At 35.4% G+C, this 21,855-nt stretch overlaps 1 protein-coding gene across 9 annotated transcripts in view; it reads left to right on the top strand.

The window, feature by feature from the left end:
* mpdz (multiple PDZ domain crumbs cell polarity complex component) overlaps positions 1 to 21,855 on the top strand; it is a 114,480-nt gene that overhangs the window by 43,708 nt on the left and 48,917 nt on the right. For 6 of the 9 annotated variants that reach the window (XM_089125235.1, XM_089125362.1, XM_089125311.1 and 3 more), the window contains exons 12-20: positions 3,476 to 3,562; positions 3,647 to 3,729; positions 4,674 to 4,820; positions 6,052 to 6,219; positions 6,911 to 7,084; positions 8,062 to 8,271; positions 11,156 to 11,314; positions 17,907 to 18,018; positions 20,944 to 21,142. In XM_089125235.1, the coding sequence (XP_088981361.1) occupies positions 3,476 to 3,562; positions 3,647 to 3,729; positions 4,674 to 4,820; positions 6,052 to 6,219; positions 6,911 to 7,084; positions 8,062 to 8,271; positions 11,156 to 11,314; positions 17,907 to 18,018; positions 20,944 to 21,142 (1,339 nt within the window). Of the gene's footprint in view, positions 1 to 3,475; positions 3,563 to 3,646; positions 3,730 to 4,673; positions 4,821 to 6,051; positions 6,220 to 6,910; positions 7,085 to 8,061; positions 8,272 to 10,569; positions 10,681 to 11,155; positions 11,315 to 17,906; positions 18,019 to 20,943; positions 21,143 to 21,855 lie in introns of all 9 variants that reach the window. The other 3 variants (XM_089125398.1, XM_089125294.1, XM_089125333.1) reach the window with 3 other exon arrangements.

Below are 21,855 nucleotides of genomic sequence, written 5' to 3'. Positions count from 1 at the left end.
CTCATAAATAAGATGGCAAACAGAACGAAATAATGTACAAAACTGATATTCTCGCCAATGTGTCTGTCTAACAGAGCAGATATAGCTATTAGATAGTCAGTCAGATAGATGGATAATTAGGGAGATATATAGATAGATCGATAAATAGATAGATGTATTATTTGTCCACTCGGGAAAGTTGTTTTCATAGTAAAAATGTCTTCATCAGCTACGGAATCATGGCATTCATGCATATGCCTTTAGTTTGTTTTATTTTTGATAAAATAACCTATGACGTATGTGTCAACAATAACTATTTCCCATTTCCAAGTAGATTATAACCGACATCTGTAGCTTGTCAGATGCAATTAAATGGATGGAAATAAAATCCCCCATCACAATGCATAATAACGCACAATGGCTGATATTGCGCTCTTAGAAGATGTGGCGATTAAATGGAAGGATTCGGAGTGAACGCATCATCTTCACAACAAAAGGTGTCGAAAAATATATTATTTATTCAAGAATTCCTTCATTGTGCAGTTTATTTCAGTTAACTCCCAACTCCTTGGCCACCTCTCTAATTGAATTAATGACTAGACGCTTTTTTGCCTTGACTCTGATGTCTGATCATTTCTTTTTTATTTCGGCCACAGTCCGAGGATGTGAGGCTACAACATTTACGGCGTCTGGAACCTTTTGCCACTCAAGTGCCTTTTTGGCATTAGTAGGGTAATGCCCACACTGTGCCCTCCAAACAACATTTTTCTCCTCTTTTCCACCTCGCCAACGAAAACTTCTACTTCACATTGAGTGAAGTTACGTTTTTTTTTATTTCCTCTCTGTGTTTAACATGATTTCGCAATCGATGAATATTAACTTGTGGGCGTTTCACGGACTATTTATGGGCAACTATGGGCGTAACATGAAGCCGCAAAAGCTGCGCTGCATTTAGAATTGATTGTGATTTATTAAGGGAAAAATGCGTAGGATGTGCGTGCGCACGGTTTTATAAATCCGAATATTTCTGTGAATATTTCTCATTTATAAAACTTTGCGTAGGATTTGCGTCAGAATTGGCGTACGGATGAAACATAGGACGTGTAACGTACGACGTGTAACGTCCTATGTTTCATCCGTACGCCAATTCTGACGCAAATCCTACGCAAAGTTTTATAAATGAGGCCCCTGGTCAGCCAGTAGCCTTTACTTCACATAATGAGACGCAAGAGCAAGAAAGTCTGCATCTGTTATGTTCAGTCTGTGCTTTGAGCATATACATCCAGACCACCTACATGCTCAGACCAGTGCCATACGTTCTCTCATCTTCTGGTCTGATTTGATTCTGGTCTAGCAACATATTGCATTGGATCACTGACTTATTATCCCTCTCCTATGAAGGATTAGGGCTCCACTCCACTAGGAATGTCTTGTTTTCCAAAGCCTCAACCTCAGTGTCTTAGCCTGCGCTCAATAACTGCCTGTGCAGATAGATACACAGTCTTGTGTACCAGGTTCTTTCCATCTGTCTCTGTCAAGCAATGACACAATGTTGAGTAACCTTCTTCCCAGAGAGGAGAATGAAATACTGCCACGCCCCCAGTCATGTCTGCGCTGCTTCTTCAGAAAATTAGAATCTGACTGGTCTTGCATCTAATTATGGTTTTGGTGATGCGTCGTTATAACATCAAATTCTGTAAAATGCAGATTGGCACATGTAAACCATACCTGCCAACCTAGAAGAAATTTTATGAGTACTTTTATGCGGAGGGGGTCATATATTTTTGTCATTATTTTGAGAATGCAAGACACACACAGACACATGTCTATCTGCATAATTCTATAAAAATACTAAAGTTTTTTTTTATTTGACACAAATACTAAATTTAACGTGCACTGCAATGCAACAGTGAAAGTACAAAGTTTCAATCCTGCTCAACTCCAATTCTTTATTCATGATTGATTAATATTGTATTGCATATAATCTGCGCTGGTCAATTAGTCTAAAATAATTTAAAAAAACAACCTAGATACCAGTAAAAAAAAAAAACAACAACAACAGTTGTGTCCATGTTATTTATTTTAAATTGGCTACTTAATTGATTATTCCAATATCAAAATATGAACATTAGGCTACACATTATAAACAGGACACGCATTAGCTGAATAAACTTTAGCCAATCCAAATATATTTCTAGAAAACAGTTAACAATGAATAGACAGGAGTCCTGTCACAGACCAATAATATAATTGTTCAAATAAGACGAATATCCGACATAATGAGAGCTGTTAACAGTAACGCGTCCGTTGCTTAACGATTTGTAAAAACACGAATAGACAAGACAAAAAGCTTTGACATTTTGACAAACAAAACACAAGCAAGAACTTTGCTTGTCAATTTTTATTTTATAAATATCTTTTCTTGTGTGTGCGCGAGTCTGTTTGTGAGAGAGCTCGCGCAGCACTGATACATGAGATCATACAATGGTCGTTTTTAATCCATAAGTACACCAACTAACTCTAGTTTTCATACAAAAATAAATACGTAACATAATTCTGTACTTTGGTTATTAACATAATAACGTAACACATGCAGGCTATGTTTCTCAACAATGAGAATGAAAAAAATTAAAAACGCCTGTTTCTACAGATTCGCGCTTTACGTTATCAGTCATCCACAAACCACAGCACTTTCATAATCACTAAGACGTTAATGTTCAACATTTGAGCATTTTGTAATTTGCATGGCTGAATGTCTAATCGTATCAGCGTACTTTGAGGTCAAAATGCGAGGTCAAATGTTGGCAGGTATGGTAAACACGTGCATCTGAAGTTCAGATGCAAAGCACTTCCATAGTGTCAAGCCATGACGCAGCGTGTATGGATTATATTAACTACAGCATTTTTTCTTTTTCTATTTAGCTTTAATTTCTTGTTATTTGAGTTTCAGTTTTAGCAAGTTTAGTACTTAAACTTAAACTTATTTATTTTAGTTAGTTTCCAAGACAGCATTTCTGAATTTTGTTTTTTAAGTTAAGTTCTTCATGTAATATTTATATTAAAATACTGAGGAAACAAAGACATCTACATCTTGGATGCCCTTGAGGTAAGCTAAAACATAACAAAAAATAATTTCAAAGTGAACTATCCCTTTAAAATATTTCAGTGTTTTGTTTTGTAAAATGTGGCAAACCCTTTCCTGATAAATACATAAATATGGAGAGAATACTTGAAGATATTACGACAGAAATGTAAAGCCAGAACTGAGCTCTAACTTCATCCCAATAAGAAAGAGAAAGAAAGTTTGGTTGATCCTCTTTGTGTGTGCAAGCCCTGCAACCACTGCACCATATTTAGAGTAAAAATCCTCACTCATCCTTTCATCAAAATCCCAAGAAGCCTGTTATTATATAAAGGGAGTTCAAACCAACAGGATCACACATCACTGATGCCACTGTGTTTTTGTCTTTGTTTGTGTGTGTGTGTGTGTGTGTAGATGAGAGATTGTTTCTCACTCCAGAGGAAACCGCCAAACCTCAGTCTGTCACGGTTCAACCCATCAGAACTTCAGAAAGACGTGACGGTGAGAGACATTTGCCATTTTGTGACTGATATCAGTGAATTGACATGCAGAGACTGGCAGATAATGTTGTCATGTCTCTCTCAGGTCCTGTTAAGCTGAGCTCGGAGGAGGAACACAAACTTTTGCAGAAGTGGCAGAATGAGCTCAGCGTCCGCAGTGAAGTCATTGTGAGTAACTCGTTTATGCCTGATTTTTTAATTTTTTTATTTAAAGGACTTTTTGTCACCGAGTATGATTTAAAAGAAAGAAAAATAATACCTTTGTAAATTTTTATTGTGTCTCTTTAATTTCTTTAATTATTATTAATAATTATAATAATAAGTCAATAATTCTAAATTCTTTAATTTGGTGCTATTTTTATATTTATAACAAATAATTGTTGTTCCGAATACTGCTGTCACAGAATAGGTTTTTTATTATTATGTAAATGAGAAGTGACAGGAGCACATGGCATGTGCAGTTCAATGATCAAAAATGTGATTCATTTTTAAATTTAGATTTCAGATTTAGATTTATATTAAATGTAGGCTACGTAACCAGTCGACACTTGTGAAAATCGAATTAACAATTTAATTATCTTTTTTAAAGATTCAAAGTTAATTTTCTGCCAGTTAACTTGTTGTGTTAGCTAACTTGTTGTAACGTCTTTGCAGAAAAGTGAATAATCTCATTACTATCACGCATAAAAAAAATCCACACAATCACACACTATATTAAAACTAGGTCAGACCATGGTCAGAACTTTATGCCTGGACATGGGATTTTTTTTAAACATTGATGAAGAATAGTTTGAAAATATTTAATTTAACATTTCAAGATCATATAACTTCAGAGTGCCATTGTGAAATAATTACACTTTAGTATACTTAAAAAAATAAGAGTACTTAAGGTGGAAATAATATATTTACAAATGTTCAAATCTGAATGTAAACACACTTAATCTGATATTTATTACCACTAACATCAAAATCTGTTTGTATATTTGGAGTGATGCAGGGTTTTTTTTTTTTAAAGTAGACTATACTATGGCTCATGCTGGAGTAAATTAGGGCTTTTTTAGTTTGTTATGTTTTTTGAACGATTCAGTAATTCTTTGTTGATGTATGTGCAGGTGGCTCAAGTAGAGAAGTTTAGTGAGAACAGCGGTTTAGGGATCAGTCTGGATGCGTGTGCCGGCCATCACTTCCTTAGCTCCATACTTCCTGAAGGACCTGTTGGACGATCTGGAAAGATCTGTAGTGGAGATGAACTGCTAGAGGTAAGGGTGATTACCATAAGAAACAACTGAACTGACCACCAATATGTGTAAAAAAAAATGAATTATCATTGGAATTTACCCAATTTTGATTACGTATGTGTCTAATTTCTTTAATTAATCAAATTTGCCAAACTAGATTAAGTCGAGATTTCCATTTCTAGAAATCTGAACAAGATGCTCGGCGTATGCCTGTATTAACTGTATTATCCTGTATACAGGAATATTCGGTAACGCTTCCTTTTACAGTCCAGTTACCCATGTAAATACTATGTACTTATTTTAGTAACTACAATTACTGGGTAATAACTAGTACTAACCCTGAACCTATCCCTAAACCTATCCCTGTTCCATGTACTTACCTTATATTAGCAAATACTTTCTAGGTAAGTACACTGTAAGTACACTGCAAGTACTGTACTGTAAAAGGAAGCGTTACCGAATATTCCAATAGCTACGAGGCATGTAAATGTTTGCAATGTTTGGAACAAGGGCTTAATATAATATGGACCTTTGTCAGAATATACTGTACAATACAGTACTTTGTATATACAGTACCGTTCAAATGTTTGGAGTCGTTAATATTTTCTAAAATAAATCTTTTCTGCTCACCAATGCAGCATTTATTTGATCAAAAGTACAATAAAAATAATAATATTAGGAAATATTATTACAATTTAAATTTACTTTTTTTATTGTAATATATATATATATATATACTATATATATAAATGTACTGTAATTTTCAGTATCATGTATCATTACTCTATTCTTCACTGTCACATGATTCTTCAGAAATCATTCTAATATGCTGATTTGATGCTAAAGAAACATTTCTTATTATGATCAGTGTTGAAAACAGTTGTGCTGCTTGATATGTTTGTGGAAATCGAGATTCAAAGACCTGAATTCTTTAATGAACAAACAGCATTTACAGCTTTTACAGCAAAAAAAACAGCATTTACTTGAAATATTTTTTTTTTGTAACATTAGGTTTTTAATGTCATTTTTGATCAGTTGAATGCATCTTTACTGAATTAAAGAATTAATTTATATTTTTTCAAAAATTACTTTTTTTTTTCAGTGGCAGATTCTTAAAATTTGCATTTGGTCCCTTCAACTTTGAATATTTGGTTGATTAAAAAAAAACATAAATACACAAGTTGACACAAATAATAATGTTTTAAGTATCTCTTTGTTATTCTCTAAATATTCATACATTGTGTTTGTTCAGGTGAATGGCATTCCTCTCAGAGGAGAGAGTCACAAAGAGGTTGTTGACATACTGAAAGAACTTCCTGTATCTGTGACCATGGTCTGCTGTAGACCCGCCCCTATAATGACTGACAGCCAAACTGACCAACCACAGCCAGAGGATGTGGCCACAGATTCCATAGTTCAGGTTCATTAAATCTTTCATCAAATTCTGTTTAGATTTAATATGTAAGATTACATGCGTAAAGGATAATGCACAATCACTTCAACATTACTGCAAAACAGTGTGATTGTGGTCTTTTCTTTCCACCAAGAAAACTTAATCAAAGTAGTATGATATTAAACAGCCATAGGTGCAAAATAATGTTTTTAATTACCTGTTTTTGTATTATCATATATGGACCATATGAAGTATGTACTTACAGACTTTTAGTAGTTTGTCCTAAATATATATATTAGATTGGTATAGATTTTTTTGTTATAATGTTTATTCAAATTGTTGTTCAAATTAATCAAATCACAAACAAATTTATTGAATCAAAATTCATTGAGTTGTGAATCGAATTGAGCTTAACCCAAATCTGTTTTTTTTATATATTGATAAAGTCATTGTCTTCCACGAGACGGGGTAGTTCAGTCAGACTTTCCTTTGTCGGGATTATATCAGATTACACGATATAATCTCTGTACATCTCAAGTCGCTCTCAGTGGATAGACTGTCATGCCCAAATGCATGAGACAGTTTGGCTATCAATAAAAGGTGTGGATTTTTACATCCACCCAGATACATGAGGTAGATTACTATTATGTTTTATGCTTCTGAACAATTGTTAGGGACTTAATGAGAAACAAAGGTTGTGTTCACCTTGTTTGTGTAGGTGCAGGGTGATTTTGAGGATTTCCTGGTCTCTGGCAAATCAGAGGACGGCCTGAAAGATCATGTGACTGAAGAGCCCACCGGAACACCATTAGCCATGTGGGAAACGGAGATTCAGGACATTGAACTGGAGAAAGGGGAGAGTGGGCTGGGCTTCAGCATTCTGGATTACCAGGTGAGAAAGTTGGAGGACCTTCACACTCTCTCAACACACTTAAGTCGGCCTACACTTTTGAAATGTGTGCTTTGTAAAATGTCAAATTAAACATTTTACTTCATAGTGCAGTTTAAATCTATTTTAATAGTTTTTTGTGCTTTAAAAAAGTACATTTAGTACAACCAACAAGCGGCTCTCTTTCACACGGATGCAAAACTGTATTGCATACCTGCTACTGTGGTGAATTTATTAAGTAAATTATTCAAAACAATAGAAGTACTTATAATTATGATTATAATTATAATTATTGCATAATTATAATTACAATTATTGCAATTAACATGTCCAAAAACATTAAATCCAGTTCGCTCTTAAATATATTATTTTAAAGTACTCTATTTAAAAATATATATTTACAGGGGTTGTTTATTTTAAATATGAATATATTTACATTTTTTATATAAAATATTAATATTCCATTTGTAATACATTATTTATTTTTCCTTGACCCATCTATTTAGCAGAAAATAGTTAACTCAAAAATAAATATTGTCCTTACTCACCCTGTTGTTGATCTGATTCAAATTTTCTTTGTTTAGCAGAATGAATGACATGAACTGAAAGACAATGAAATTGAATAGGGAAGTATACTAAAGATGGTAAATACTAAAAAAATGGTTAAAAATAAATATAAGCATTACAAATTATTTATTTTAAAAACATTTAAGTTTGCCAACAGACCTGCACTTTATCTTCGTCTAGTATAACTGTATACATGAGATAGGAATGACACAAGGGCCAGTAATTCATTATTCCTATAAAGAACTATTATCAAATGTGAATATCAAGAAAATGATGTGCTTCCAACATTTTTTAAACAAAAACTGAAACATCAATTCCCATTCTAATTAAACGCATCATTGTGCAGCTCTAATATAATTATAAAGTTAATGTTATACTCTCTGTGTATTCGTGTGTGTTCCATATGCGCGCAGGACCCAATGGACTCGCTGAAGACGGTGATTGTGATTAGGTCGTTAGTTCCCGACGGTGTAGCCGAGCGAGACGGACGCTTGTTGCCTGGAGACCGTCTCATGTACGTCAACAATATCAACCTGGAGAGTGCCACTTTGGAGGAGGCGGTGCAGGCTCTGAAGGGAGCAAACATGGGTGATGTCCGCATCGGGGTGGCCAAACCACTGCCCGTAAGAAATGCCAGACTCTGCTTTTTCCTCTTTACAATTTTCTGTTATTGAAACCTGTGGTTGCTGTAACGGGATTCCTTTGCAGGTTCTTTGAATATTTCATGAAACAGGTCTGCTGTGCTTTAAAGCCTCAGGAAATGAAATCTTCTTAGAGGAGTGTGCCTGTTTCTTTGTGAAGAGCTCTCAGGGGCTGTAGTTTATCTTAAACTCTTCAACTTCCCAAGGCTGTTATCTCGGCTCCATTATTCTGTGATTGTGTGCACATTTTGGCATCTTTCCTTTTTTTCCCTCTCCCGAGGCCTTGAGGTTCAGGGCATAAGTTTGGAGCGTGTATGGTGGGTTGTCAAGTGCACTATGGGTCATCTGATCGAGTCTTTTTTCTGTTGATTTAATCTCGTGAGAGGCCTTTAAACTGCATGAGTGCGTTGAAACCCTTTTGTTCTGCTCTCTCAAGTGCGATTGGGTAACATCACCTCTTAATATGGTTCAAATGACTCACTTCCAAGAACTGCAATGAAACAGCATTTCTTACCCTTGCCTTTAGAAAAACAGTGTACAATCAAATCTGTGGCGTGATCATAAATATCTATGATGTTAAAATGCCTAATCAAACAATTCAGCTCGCTTACCAACCTTGCACTACTAACATGCAAAATGACAGTGATTTCTAACCAAATCAAATCAAATTTAGTGTTTTATTCTGATCTTGGTCTGGGTGTTAAGTGCCGTGTTAAAGAATCTGCTATAACACAGTAGATAATTCAAAGAATAATATGAAAATACAAAGTAGACATTTTTGTTAAAGGGATAGTTCACTTTGAAATTAATTTTTGATATGTTTTAGCTTACCTCAAGGGCATCCAAAATGTAGGTGTCTTTGTTTCCACAGCATTTTCAATTTTGACATTTTTTGGTCAAACCGTTGTTGTCTGTCAGTCATATAATGCAGGTATGGGGGGTCCACCTCAAAGAGCATGCACAGAGAAGTCAAAATTAAACACGATTTAATGACTCTTGAATGTAAGTACACACTGATGGCCTAAGACACGAAACGAGCGGTTTGTGTGAGAAAACGAACAGTATTTATATAGTTTTTACCTCTTGTTAACAGCCATCGAACTGATCTGATTCAGATGTTCAACTGAACCGAACTGAACCGTCTCCAAAGTTAAGCCGGAAGTGATCTCTCGCGCGTCTACGTCACGCATTGTTTACACGGAGATTTCGGATGTTTTACCTTTCACTAAACATATTTAGATCCCGTATATCTAAATATATTTAGTGAAAGGTAAAACTTCAGAAATCTCCGTGTAACAAGAGGTAAAAACTACATAAATACTGTTCGTTTTCTCACACAAACCGCTCGTTTCGTGTCTTAGGCCATCAGTGTGTACTTACATTTACTAGTCATTAAATCATGTTTAATTTCGACTTCTCTGTGCATGCTCTTTGAGGTGGACCTCCCATACCTGCATTATATGACTGACAGACAACATCGGTTTGACCAAAAAAATGTCAAAATTGAAATTGCTGTGGAAACAAAGACACCTACATCTTGGATGCCCTTGAGGTAAGCTAAAACATATCAAAAATTAATTTCAAGGTGAACTATCCCTTTAACGTTCATAAATTTTAACATGTATGTCAAGCTTTAAAACAAACGTATAAAAGTATTGTCATAGTATTGTTTGCAATATATTATTTCAAATCTTCTGAAAGCATAGTATATCAAAAAGAGACACACACACATATGCATTTACATGCTATCGTGTTCGAGATTTTGGGGTTGGTACGAATGTATTTCGTCCTTTTTTTTAGTCCTTTATGCTCAACAAGGCTGCATTTATTTGATCAAAAATATTGTAATTCTATATTATAAAATGCTATTTATACATGTGATGAAAAGCTGAATTTTCAGTGTCACATCCTTCAGAAATCATTCTAATATTCTGATTCGCTGTTGTGCTGGTTCATATTTTTTTTCAAGTTTCATTGATAAATAGAAAGTTAATTTATTAATTTATTTCATTTATTTGAAAGCAAAATCGTTTGTAATATTACAAATGTGTTTACTGCCAATTTTGATTAATTTTATGCATCCTTGCTGATTAAAAGTAATCATTTCTTACCCCAAATGGTAGTGTTTGTGTATTTACATACATACATACATATCGGAATTATACAGTTACCATGATATACCAGATTCTGGTCATTACGCCCAACCATAGTGTGATATAAACATGATCATTGAGTGGATGGTCACATGTTTATAAAGGTGACACTTCCCTGTCTTTACAGACTGAGGATGAGGATGGCTCTTCCTCCTTCATCTTCTCTGCTCTAGTCCTGACGGAGGGCTGTGATGATGATGAGGAGGAGGAAGTTGTGTTTCGCGCTGAGCCTGCAGTGGTCAGTGCTTATAAAACACAACAAACCCATTTTTTTAAAGCATGTTATGAGTGCAACGTTGTTGTGGGATCGATATGTCAGTGTTTATAGGACGCAGACACCTCTTTTTAGAAGAGTAACTTTTAGATGCACATGGCTGCGTTGAAAACTCATTCAAATTCAAAAATATTGTCTAGAACAGTGTTTCCCAACCCTGTTCCTGGCGGCACACCAACACTGCGTGTTTTCTTTGTCTCCCTAATCAAACACACCCGATTCAACCCATCAGCTCATTAACCCACCTGATTATGAGCTGATGGGTTGAGTCAGGTGTGTTTGATAAGGGAGACAAAGAAAACACGCAGTGTTGGTGTGCCGCCAGGAACAGGGTTGGGAAACACTGGTCTAGAAGTCCTTGGGTGTCATCCCAAACTATTTGAACTATTATCATTCTCTGATGCTATTATAATTATGATCTACATAACAACCCTTCCAGATCGACTCCAGTGATTTAGACCTGTCCGACGAAAAGGCGTTTGAGCGTAATTTTCTTGACGAGGAGGACGAGCTGCTGCAGTCAATGATCGCTGAACATGGCAGTTTCTGCAGCACTGATCTGACCTATCAGATGACCAGACAGGCCTCCACACCTAAGGTATATAGATTCAGCAGCCAATCAGATTCAAACATGCACTTTTCATGTCCAATCAAATTAGATTTTGGGTTTACACTGAATAATCAAATACAAACTTTAAAGTATTTAGTAAACATGCCTAGCTAAGACACATTTGGTATTGTTTTATCAATAATTTATATAATGCAGCTGTTTCAAAACTGCCTTTGTGAAAAAAGTACATATTAGCAGATTTTTAAAAAAAACTTATTTAGAGTGTCATTTCTGTTGAAACTTGTGGTAACACAGTGTCATTGTTTCAAGTTACATGCAGTTACTATAATTAATATTTAATTACTTTAAATTGTGTATACTTACATACTAACCCTAATCTTAAACCTCTATAATAAGTTCATGTAGTTCATTTTTTATTACTCTGTTACAATTACACTGTAACACAGACACCTTCAAATAAAGTGTAACCCAACTTGTATGTCATGTAAATATATTAACTTTAAATGTAATATGCGGTTAAGATTATAAAAGACAAATGTCTAATAACAGATTATTAAAACAGTTTTTTGAAATGATTTCAGGGTTCGCTTCGGTTTAGTTTATTCTTGGTTTTGTGACAGAGCCCTGAGGCCCCTGTATTATCTTGTCTTTGTCGTGTCTGTGTGATTTGTTTCATGTTCGGCTCTTATGCCTAGTTTGGTTTTCGGTTCCGTGTCGGGGTTCGGACACTCGCCCTGTCTCTCGTGTGAGCGTATGCTTTGTGAGCACTTGGTTTATGTTTTTATTGGCCAATCGCTCTTGTGTTGTTGTGTTTACACTGGCTGCGTGCTTTCATGTCATCGTGGTTTGTGTGAACGCATGGCTTATGAGAGTTCTCATTAGCTGCGTGTTCGTGTCTTGTTTTATTTGAGCACATGGCTTATGATTGTGTTCACTGGCTATTTGCTTGTGTTTTTGTGATGTTTTGGTGTAAGAATGTGTTTTTTCATGTATGTTTCCTTCTACCATGTGCTCTTCTGTCTATTGTCTTAAAGGGATACTTCAAGATTTAGCATTAAGCTTTGTATTAGTAGAAAACCTGTAGTATTATCGAATTACCATGCTTTCCACCCTCATTTCCCCCTGAGACAAGAGATTTATGTATTTTTTGTCTGAAAAAAAATCCTCCGATGACGCAAAAATCGTCATTTTGTATCGTCGGAGGATTTTTTGGCCAGAGGCTAAAGACTACAGCCAGTTGGGGTGGCACGGTACATGGAAAAACACCCGAACCGTTCGGTTCGCTTGTCTCGGTTCGGAGCGCGTGTGCGTCTCACGGTTCGACGCATGCGCAATGTAACCTCGTGCCCGTATGTGACGTGTGTTTTCTTTTCGCGCGACATAAACTTGTTCGACTTGGACCGGCGCTGCACAGAGCGAAAGGTGAATAACATCAATCTAGCGCGAGTCGGCTCCGTATGCATTCATCACTTTCGCGGTATTTGATGTCATTACCGATCGCTCTGTGCAGCGCCGGTTCAAGTTAATAAACAAGCCAGTAAAAGTGGAGTATGGAGCGCTGCAGGTCACGGCACGCGGAGAAATGGCAAGTGGGAGAGATGAGGGAGTTGGAGGATGCGCCAGCGTCGTATAAGTCTATGGTATAAGTCCGGTGTGTGGGAACATTTTGGATTTCATGTTATGATATTTTAATTTAACTACAGTGGCACTTTATGTATAGATAAGAGCTTCAGTCATACGTTTCCAAACCTTGCACTTTAATTTTAAGTGGAAAAAAGTACCCTCACATTTTGGGAATAGAAGCATTGTTGATACTGTTTTTGTGTTGAGGTTGAATTTCAGTTTCACTTTATGATTATGGCCTTTGCTATTGCTATAGCTTAATTATCTATAGGCAATGAGGTTTCATGTATATTGACATTTAAAAGACAGTGTTTTAAGAGTTCCTCTCTTTTTCTTTTAAAAGATAGAATTTTGGTAAGAGCTACAAAAGTCAGCAGTTGATACATGAAAGTTAATTTCTTTGTGTAAATAAGATTTATGTGATAAAAATGCACAAGTTCTTGTAGAGATAGTGATACACATTCTCCTTTTTTTGCCAAATAAACAAAAAGCATGTCAATTTCTTCTCTCTTGCTGTGTCAAAATCTCACCTAGCTTTCCTCTGAGATAGTCCCAAAATGTGCTTAAAGTCAAAGAGTCAAATTCAGTTTGTGCATGATTGCATGAATATAATATATATTTTTTTAATACTGTATCCTAAAGTGTGGATAATTAAGCTATATATCACATGCTGAAGTACATTTCTGGAGTGTTAAAGATTAAAAGAAAAAATAACAAGAACCGTACAGAACCGAAAACCGTGACCCTAAAACCGTGATACAAACCGAACCGTGGGTTTTGTGAACCGTGCCACCCCTAACAGTCAGTAGTAGGAGCTGTACCGCATGTTTTCAAACCGTCCATAGAGGGTGGGATCTCACTCACAGAATACATAGTGTCAGCCATCTGTTTTTGGAAGCTTAGCTAGCAGGATCTTGTTTTGTGGAGAAAGCTTAGTAGGGGTTACCATCCTCTTTTTCCCGGACATGTCCGCCTGTCGATGTCTGGGATTCAGCTTTTTCTTTCTGCAGTCGCCATTCATTGTTTACATGCACACCTTTTGTTTCAGTCTAACTGAATTCATTCCGATTGGTGAATCTGAATGTAGTGTTTACATGAACGCTAAACAAGTGATCGGTTGATGTGCGTTTTAACATTGCTAAGAAAATTCCCGCTCCTTCGTGAGAGATACGAGACCGGTGTGTCTCACAGGTTTCACTCATCGGTAATCACACCTCACTCGTCCTGCTCGCTTAGTAAACATAATGAATGGCGACTGTAGAACGCTAAAGCCGAATCCCGGACATTTTGGGCGATCTCAAAACACATTTTCGGGCAGACTCATCATGGAGACTCACTAGTAGCCTATAGACTTGTTGTTTAACTACTGTGCTCTGTTATCGGTAGGCGTGGCCTCCTAGGGCAGTGAAGCAAGTGCATTCTGGGAGTTGTTGTCTTTCATCCACATAAGCCAAAAATACATTTTATGGCTTTTCTCAGTCTAGAAAGCTCCAAATTCAAAAATAATTTCACATTTCTTCTACATAAATGACCCATTTTTAATACACATTAATTTTTCCAGAGGTGAAGTATCCCTTTAACAAAAAACCTCTCAAGTCTTGAGAAGGAGTGAATGTTTCTCGACATACTAATACAGTGACAAGAAATATAATAAACAAATAAAACGATGACAATTAGTAAATTCTAAGTTGACTGTTTTCACCTTAAGCGACATATAGAATTTCCACAATTATTTCAAAACTTGCCATCCCTGCTAATAGCATATAAATAGAATATAAAAACGTGCACCTATGTCTCGTGTCACTTTTGACCCTGTGGCATTTAAAAGCCATTCAAGAATGCTTGGAGATAAACAGCATGTGCTTTCACATTGTGATGTGGAAGGAAAAATCTTGCCAATTTGTATTTTTCCCAGATAAATTTCTGATGGTAAATTACCCCGATACCTCTTTGCATGTCATTTGCTTAACAGCTCCATTCACTCCCACTGTTAAGGAAAATTCTCTCCAGACCAGCATGCCACAGGCCCAACAGCTCTCTGTTCTGTAATTTGCGACTTTATTGTTTCGAGACCCATCAGTTGTGCTTTATCTGTGTTTTTATGGCTCCTGCTTTGGGATGTCTCGGCTCAGATTCATAGCTGAGTGATTCGGTCCCTCTTGAATCATTCTGCACGAGCGAACTCAATTACAGCAGTATGAATCATGGCTACATTCATAAACAATCTCCCCTGGCTCTCACCAGTGACTGCTCTCTAGCGTTATTGCACTTCAGCAGGTCATTAACACCACTGTTTATCAGGAGATTATCTGCCTCTGATTTGACTCTAATTGTAGATATAAATCAACTGATTATTTTTGTAAAGAAAACTGCAGATGTTTGTCTTAACCAGGGTTTTTCTTAAACAGAATCTTTCATGGATTATCTATACACAGCGCTGGGTAGTAATTGATTACATGTAATCATATTCCAAAAATTAAGTACTTGTAATTAGATTATTATTCACTTTTAAAAAGTGTTTTCTCAACATTGAAACATTGCACATCTAATCAGCTCCTTACAAACACATTATTATTTGTATTATCACTCAATGAGTCATTTAACCATGGCATGCATTACTGTTTTTAAAAGGCTTTTGTTTTTCATACACATTCAAATGTACAAATTCACGTCATTTCATATTTACATGCAATGCAGGGATTTCACAACTTATTTGTCTGATGAACCTCTTAAACTTAAAAATTTTTCTTGAAGAACCCTTTTCTTGAAGTAAGTCAATAATAATAATAAATAATAAAAAAATGAAGTTCACGGGCCTCTGTTGTTAATGGTCACATGACATGCAGCAAAAACACTTTTTTAAATAAATGTTTTTATTGATTTTATTTTAAAATTATTCATTTTAATTTTTATGATTTAAAAAGAGTTAGGTCAAACGTAATCAAATGTAGTCAGAATTAATACATTACCAAAAATGAGTAATCTAGATTATATTACTAACTACAATTTTTGTCATGTAGGCTAATTTAGAATCAGTAACTGACTACAATTTGTAAGTAATCTTCAAGCAATGTTCCCGATAATCCGAAATCGCGATATGGCTTTGTGTACTTATTGAATCATAAAGACTGTGATTTAATTAAATAAATATATGCAGTACGTGTTTCAGACTGAAGGCTCTTTGTTATTTGAATCACGATCTGGTGTTTGCAGCATCTCAGAGCCTCTCCACACAAGCTCCATCTCTGCATGTGCTGCAGGTTTGGAAATGTGTGCGCTCATGAATCAACCATCTTTTCAAACATGGAATTAGAAAAACTTAACGACTATTGTCCTCAAAAGAAGCTTCAAGGGCTTCCGAAGGTTTCCGACCTAAAACGATTGGAAAAAGAAAAGAAGATGGCCATAAATATTAGTATCATTTTTATTTTACATTATATTTTTCTTACATTTATTTTACAGTGAAATATTACAATAGCAATATCTCTTATTTTAATATTTTAGTAATAATAATAATTACAATAGTTATCATTATTATTATAATTTTTTAAATACTTCATACTTAATATTTTACAGTGAACTATTACAATGACAGTATTTCTTATTACATTTTTTGTAATAATAATAATAGTAATATTTTTATTTTAAATCATATTTTATTTTTAATATATATACACTACCGGTCAAAAGTTTTAGATCAGTAAGATTTTTTAAGTCTCTTCTGCTCACCAAGGCTACTGACAAACAGTAATATTGTGAAATATTACGACAATTTAAAATGACTGTTTTCTATTTTAATATATTTTAAAATGTAATTTGAAAGCTGAATTTTCAACATCATTACTGTTGCTGATTACACATCAGTTTTCAGTGTCACATGATCCTTCAGAAATCATTCTAATATGTTGATTTTATGCTCAAAAAACATAAATTATTATTTTCAATGTTGAAAACAGTCGTGTAGTTCCCCCAAAACTCATCTTTGATGAATAAAAGTATTTTCTAATTTCTTTCCCCCAAAAATAAAAAAATAAATTCTTACTGACCCCAAACTTTTGAATGGTAGTGATTAATGTTACAAAAGCTTTCCATTTCAGATCAATTCTGTTCTTTTGAACTTTCTATTCATCAAAGAATCCTGAAATAGAAATGTAAAAAACAGTTTTCAACATGGATAATAATCATAAATGTTTCTTGAGCATCATATTATAACAATTTCTGTAGGATCATGTGACACTGAAGACTGGAGTAATGATGCTGTAAATTCAGCTTTGATAAATTACACTTCACTATATATTCACATAGAAAACTGCTGTTTTAAATTGTAATAATATTTCACAATATTACTGGGTTTTTTTTTTGTTTTTTGTTTTTTTTAATCAAATAATTGCAGCCTTGGTGAGCAGAAGAGACTTCTTTTGAACCGGTAGTGTATGTATATATATATATATATATGTATATATATATATATATATATATATATATATATGAAATGTATAATTATGTACAATTATTATTATTATTATTAAATACTCAATTTTATTTTTGAGTGAATTATTACAATAGCAATAATTCTTCTTTTTTATTACTGATACATAATTACATAATGCTTGGCCTACGAACAAGCACAGCTAGCCTGAAATTTTAAAAAATGCTTTTTAATTCACAATTTTATTTAAAGAATCGCAATTAGATTTCCCCCAAATCGTGCTGCCCTATTACTGCCATCAAACCTTTGAACCCACTCAAAATACCTTAGTAATAGTAAATACTGGAAAAGTCACCAGACCTACTCCAACATTTTGGTGGCGAGTTTTGAAAGTCAAGTCAAGCACCACTCATTATTGCTAATCTAGTATTGCCATTCTGTTCCCATCCTTCTTGCCTCCCCACAAGACCCTTAAAATCCGACCTCATCCTACTAACCTCTTTCATCACACTGTGTCCTTGACTGATGTTGTTTTTGATGAGGATTCTAATCTTTTTTTCCTCACAGGAAGAAGATTTAATTCCTGCTAAAACCCTAGATGAGACCCAGCAGCTAAACGTCACTGCGGGGAGCACTTTCGAGAGGACCATCACTGTGGTCAAGGGCAGCTCCAGTCTAGGTATGAGAATGGGAATGAGGATTCCCTTGTGAAATAGAAGTAAACCAGCATTTTTTAAAATAGAGTACTTATAACAGATTTCAAATTTACTTTCAAGATTTCAAGAAGTACTCTAAAAGTTCACAAAAAGTAAAATCAAGCGCAATTCTTTTTCACAAGGGCTGTTATGTTGTGTGTAAATGAATATGTCCCCAGACTAGTTTCAGAAACACCCTTTTTGAAATGGCAAACAACACACAGTTATTATCTATTAGCTTATTAGTAAAGAAACTCCACTGTATACTGTAAATGGTGTAGCATTGAACAAAGCACCACTCACACTGAGGTCACTTCCAAACCAAGTTGCTTTCAACTGTAATTGGTCAACACAATGATTCCGTGTGTCAATATTACACTGAATATTGAAAATTTCGATTTCATACGAAATTCAAGATACCATGGATTTTTTTTTTTAAGATGCCTACATTTCAACCATAAAATTTTGCTGTGCAAAAGTCGAATACAAACTAAAAATAGGAAGTCGAAAATATGAAGTTTTTTCCAGCCACTGCTCTACAGTGAGCATTTCGCTTTTCACTAATTATTAAGATTTGGATTTGGCTGCAGGATCGTACACCAGCAGTTAGGGACAGCTTTATCCCAGAGCAGCAATCCGAAGGAGTCTGCTTTGCCAAAATAGACTAGTAGGTTATTAAAATTTAATCTGAAGGAACTCTCGCATTCATTTGGGGGTGCTTACCGTCCCTTTAGAACCTGACTCTTTTTTTAATGTCACAGTTGTTAATGCTCTCTGTTTCTTGAAGATTCTAAATTAAAGCATTTATATTCCTGGCAGAGGATTTTTTTTACCATGCACCGCCACTACTAAGTGTTGCTCAAGTTAGACCAAGATAGCCATGCAATACCCTCATAAGCAGAAAAGTTTAAACACACAAATGTTGGGCAAAATGGTTCATTTAAATGCACTTTAACTACAATGCTGCGTTTGTAGGCAGCTCAATAGGTTTTGGAGCAGAGCATCTATGTGTAAGGGGTTCATAATTCCCACTAAAATATCTGCCTATGCATTGCAAAGTGATACTTTTATTATTTGTATTTTTTTATTTCTTTTTTTAAAGAAGTTTTTTTGTGTTTCATCATTGTCTGGCATGGTCACTCATTTCTTGTCACGGACACTAATGGCTCGTTTCCACTGAGGGGTGCGGTACGGTACGGGACAGTACGGGTCGGGTCGGGTACACCGTGATCAGGCTTGCGTTTCCACCGCCAACAGTACCCTTACTTGATAGGCGTGGTATGCTGGAAAGAAGCGATCGACGTCATTTTCGCGCGAAGAAAGCGACATAGTAAACAACAATGGATGACAGACAGCAGATCTTGTTCTTGCTTCGCGGCCTGTTTGTCACTAGAAACAAGCGCTGGCTTTAGGCGTTTCCAAGAAGCCAACGCAAAGTCCGACTCAGGAGAATGATCCCGAGGACGCGGGTCCAGTAATGCTGTTAATTGAACAGCGCGTTCATATTATAACAATTATGCAATAACAATAACAGCATCACTGAGCATCACTAATAACAATAACAGCATCACTTGAACACGACACTGAGCTCGCTCTGGCTCTGCGACTCCGGTTATCTCTGTATGTTCATTTTAGGCAACAATAAAACGAAATGTGTAATAAAACACCACTCTGCTTCTTTTCGATTTCATTTCAATATATTTTAAACATTCTAAAGCACATAAATGTGGTTCAGGCAACACATAGCCTATTGATTACCACTGCATATGTAACGTTATATATTTATAACAAAACTAAATATAAAAGAACCCTGCCTCTTTTCGTTTAAATTTTAAAATAAAAACATATTCCAGGCAATATGTAACGTAATGTATTGCATATCGCATGCATTGGTACAAATGTTGCAATAAAGAACACAGACGATCTTGTAAAAAAAAAAAAGACAAAACTATCTCTTTTTGTTGAAGTTCAGTTTTATCAATAGCCATTATAAAAGTATATGTAAAAGGTAAAAAATACAGTAAAGCTTAAATAACATCAAGAAACAATTCAGTCAGTGAAATATACAAATTCTGCGCTCAAAGATATGAAACTTCACGTAGCCTTCTGCCAAAACTATTGGCCAGGGAACGAATTATAGATTCACGAGACTAAAGATCACCTGTTAGGTTTATACAAGACGAATGATCTTATCCGGTGATCGCTTGGAATCGATCTCAGTCAAATTATCAAACATCTATAAATAAACCACAGATTTGATCTTTAAAAAACTACTTTCTCGCCTGAAAAACTCTTAAAACTACATTTCGTGACACAATAACAGTAGAATTATATTTCAACTGTATGCTTCTAATGCCCTTGTAGCACGCGCGAGTGACGATACTCTGCTTCACCTTTTAGTACCCTTTCACTGTGCTAGGTACCCCAACGGAAGGGTACCCAAAAAGTGGTACGGTTCGGCTTTTTGGTACCATTCACAACTTTTCACAGTGGAAACGCAAATAATTGCGTACCGAACCGAACTGTACCGTACCGTACCACTCAGTGGAAACGAGCCATAATTAATTTCAGCTGTTCACTCATTATCATCATCATTATCACTTGTATGTTTGGTTCTGTTTCAGTTCAGTGTCCGGTGTCATCAGTTAAAGGATGTGTTGGATGTTATCTGTTCTTGTGGATTAACCTGTGGATTTATTAAATATTGCCTTTTTGCATATATCTTTATCTTTGTGTATGTTTATACAGCCACCCACATGACAATAATACTATACTTACTACTACTATAATAATAAAATATTATTAGTATTATACTACTATAATACTAAAATTCATATAGGGCATGTTACCTATTTATTTAACCCATTTTATTTGCAAGAGAGCAAATTGTATACTCGCGTGTGTTTCAGGAATGACAGTGTGTGCGCTGAAGGATGGAGCAGGTATGCTGATCCGCAGCATCATTCATGGAGGCTCCATCAGCCGGGATGGACGACTCGGGGTCGGAGATCTTATTCTGGCCATCAACGGAGAACTGACAGGAAATCTGACCAACGCGCAGGCGCGAGCCATGCTGCGCAGACACTCTCTGATCGGACCAGACATGGGGTGAGATGTTCAAACAAACCCTGATTCAGGCATTTAAGTTTAGCTTCCGTTCAACTTCTCATGCAGAAATCAAACTCTCTTTATTTTTGTTCCTTGACACGTATAATTACATTCCCTTCAGAAAGGGCTTGTGTTTTATTGTTTTACGTCATCGAAAAAGAGGATTTCAGTTGTCTGACAAAAAAAAAAGAATTCTCTATTGCTGTTAATTCTTTAATTAAAAATATCTCATGAATTATAAAATATACTGATTCGAATTTTTAAAAAATCACATTTATCAATATTTGCTGAGGAAAGCCACCAAATGAATGTTGAATCGCTGTTAAAAGTTACTTTAAAAGGCAGTGATGGGGTGGTGACGGCGCAGTGGATAAGACACATACCTTTGGTGTGAGAGACCCAGGTTTGAATCCACTGTGAGACACCAATGTGTCCCTGAGCAAGACACTTGCTCCAGAGGCGTGCGACCTCTGACATATATAGCAATTGTACGTCGCTTTGGATAAAAGCGTCAGCTAAATGAATAAATGTAAATGTAAATATAAATCGTTTATATTCATATCACTGAACATACACTACTGCTCAAGTTTGAGATGCGTAAAATTTTATTCGAATAAATTACTGATTGACAAAATGTATCAAAAGTGACAGTAAATACATTTATAATGTTACAAATGATTTATACACTCACCTAAAGGATTATTAGGAACACC

Source organism: Pimephales promelas, chromosome 1 (genome assembly GCF_988280905.1).
Source record: "Pimephales promelas chromosome 1, fPimPro1.hap1.1, whole genome shotgun sequence".
Classification (NCBI taxonomy): domain Eukaryota; kingdom Metazoa; phylum Chordata; class Actinopteri; order Cypriniformes; family Leuciscidae; genus Pimephales; species Pimephales promelas.
The sequence above is the reverse complement of the archived record's forward strand: the minus strand, read 5'-3'. Positions and strand labels throughout refer to the sequence as shown.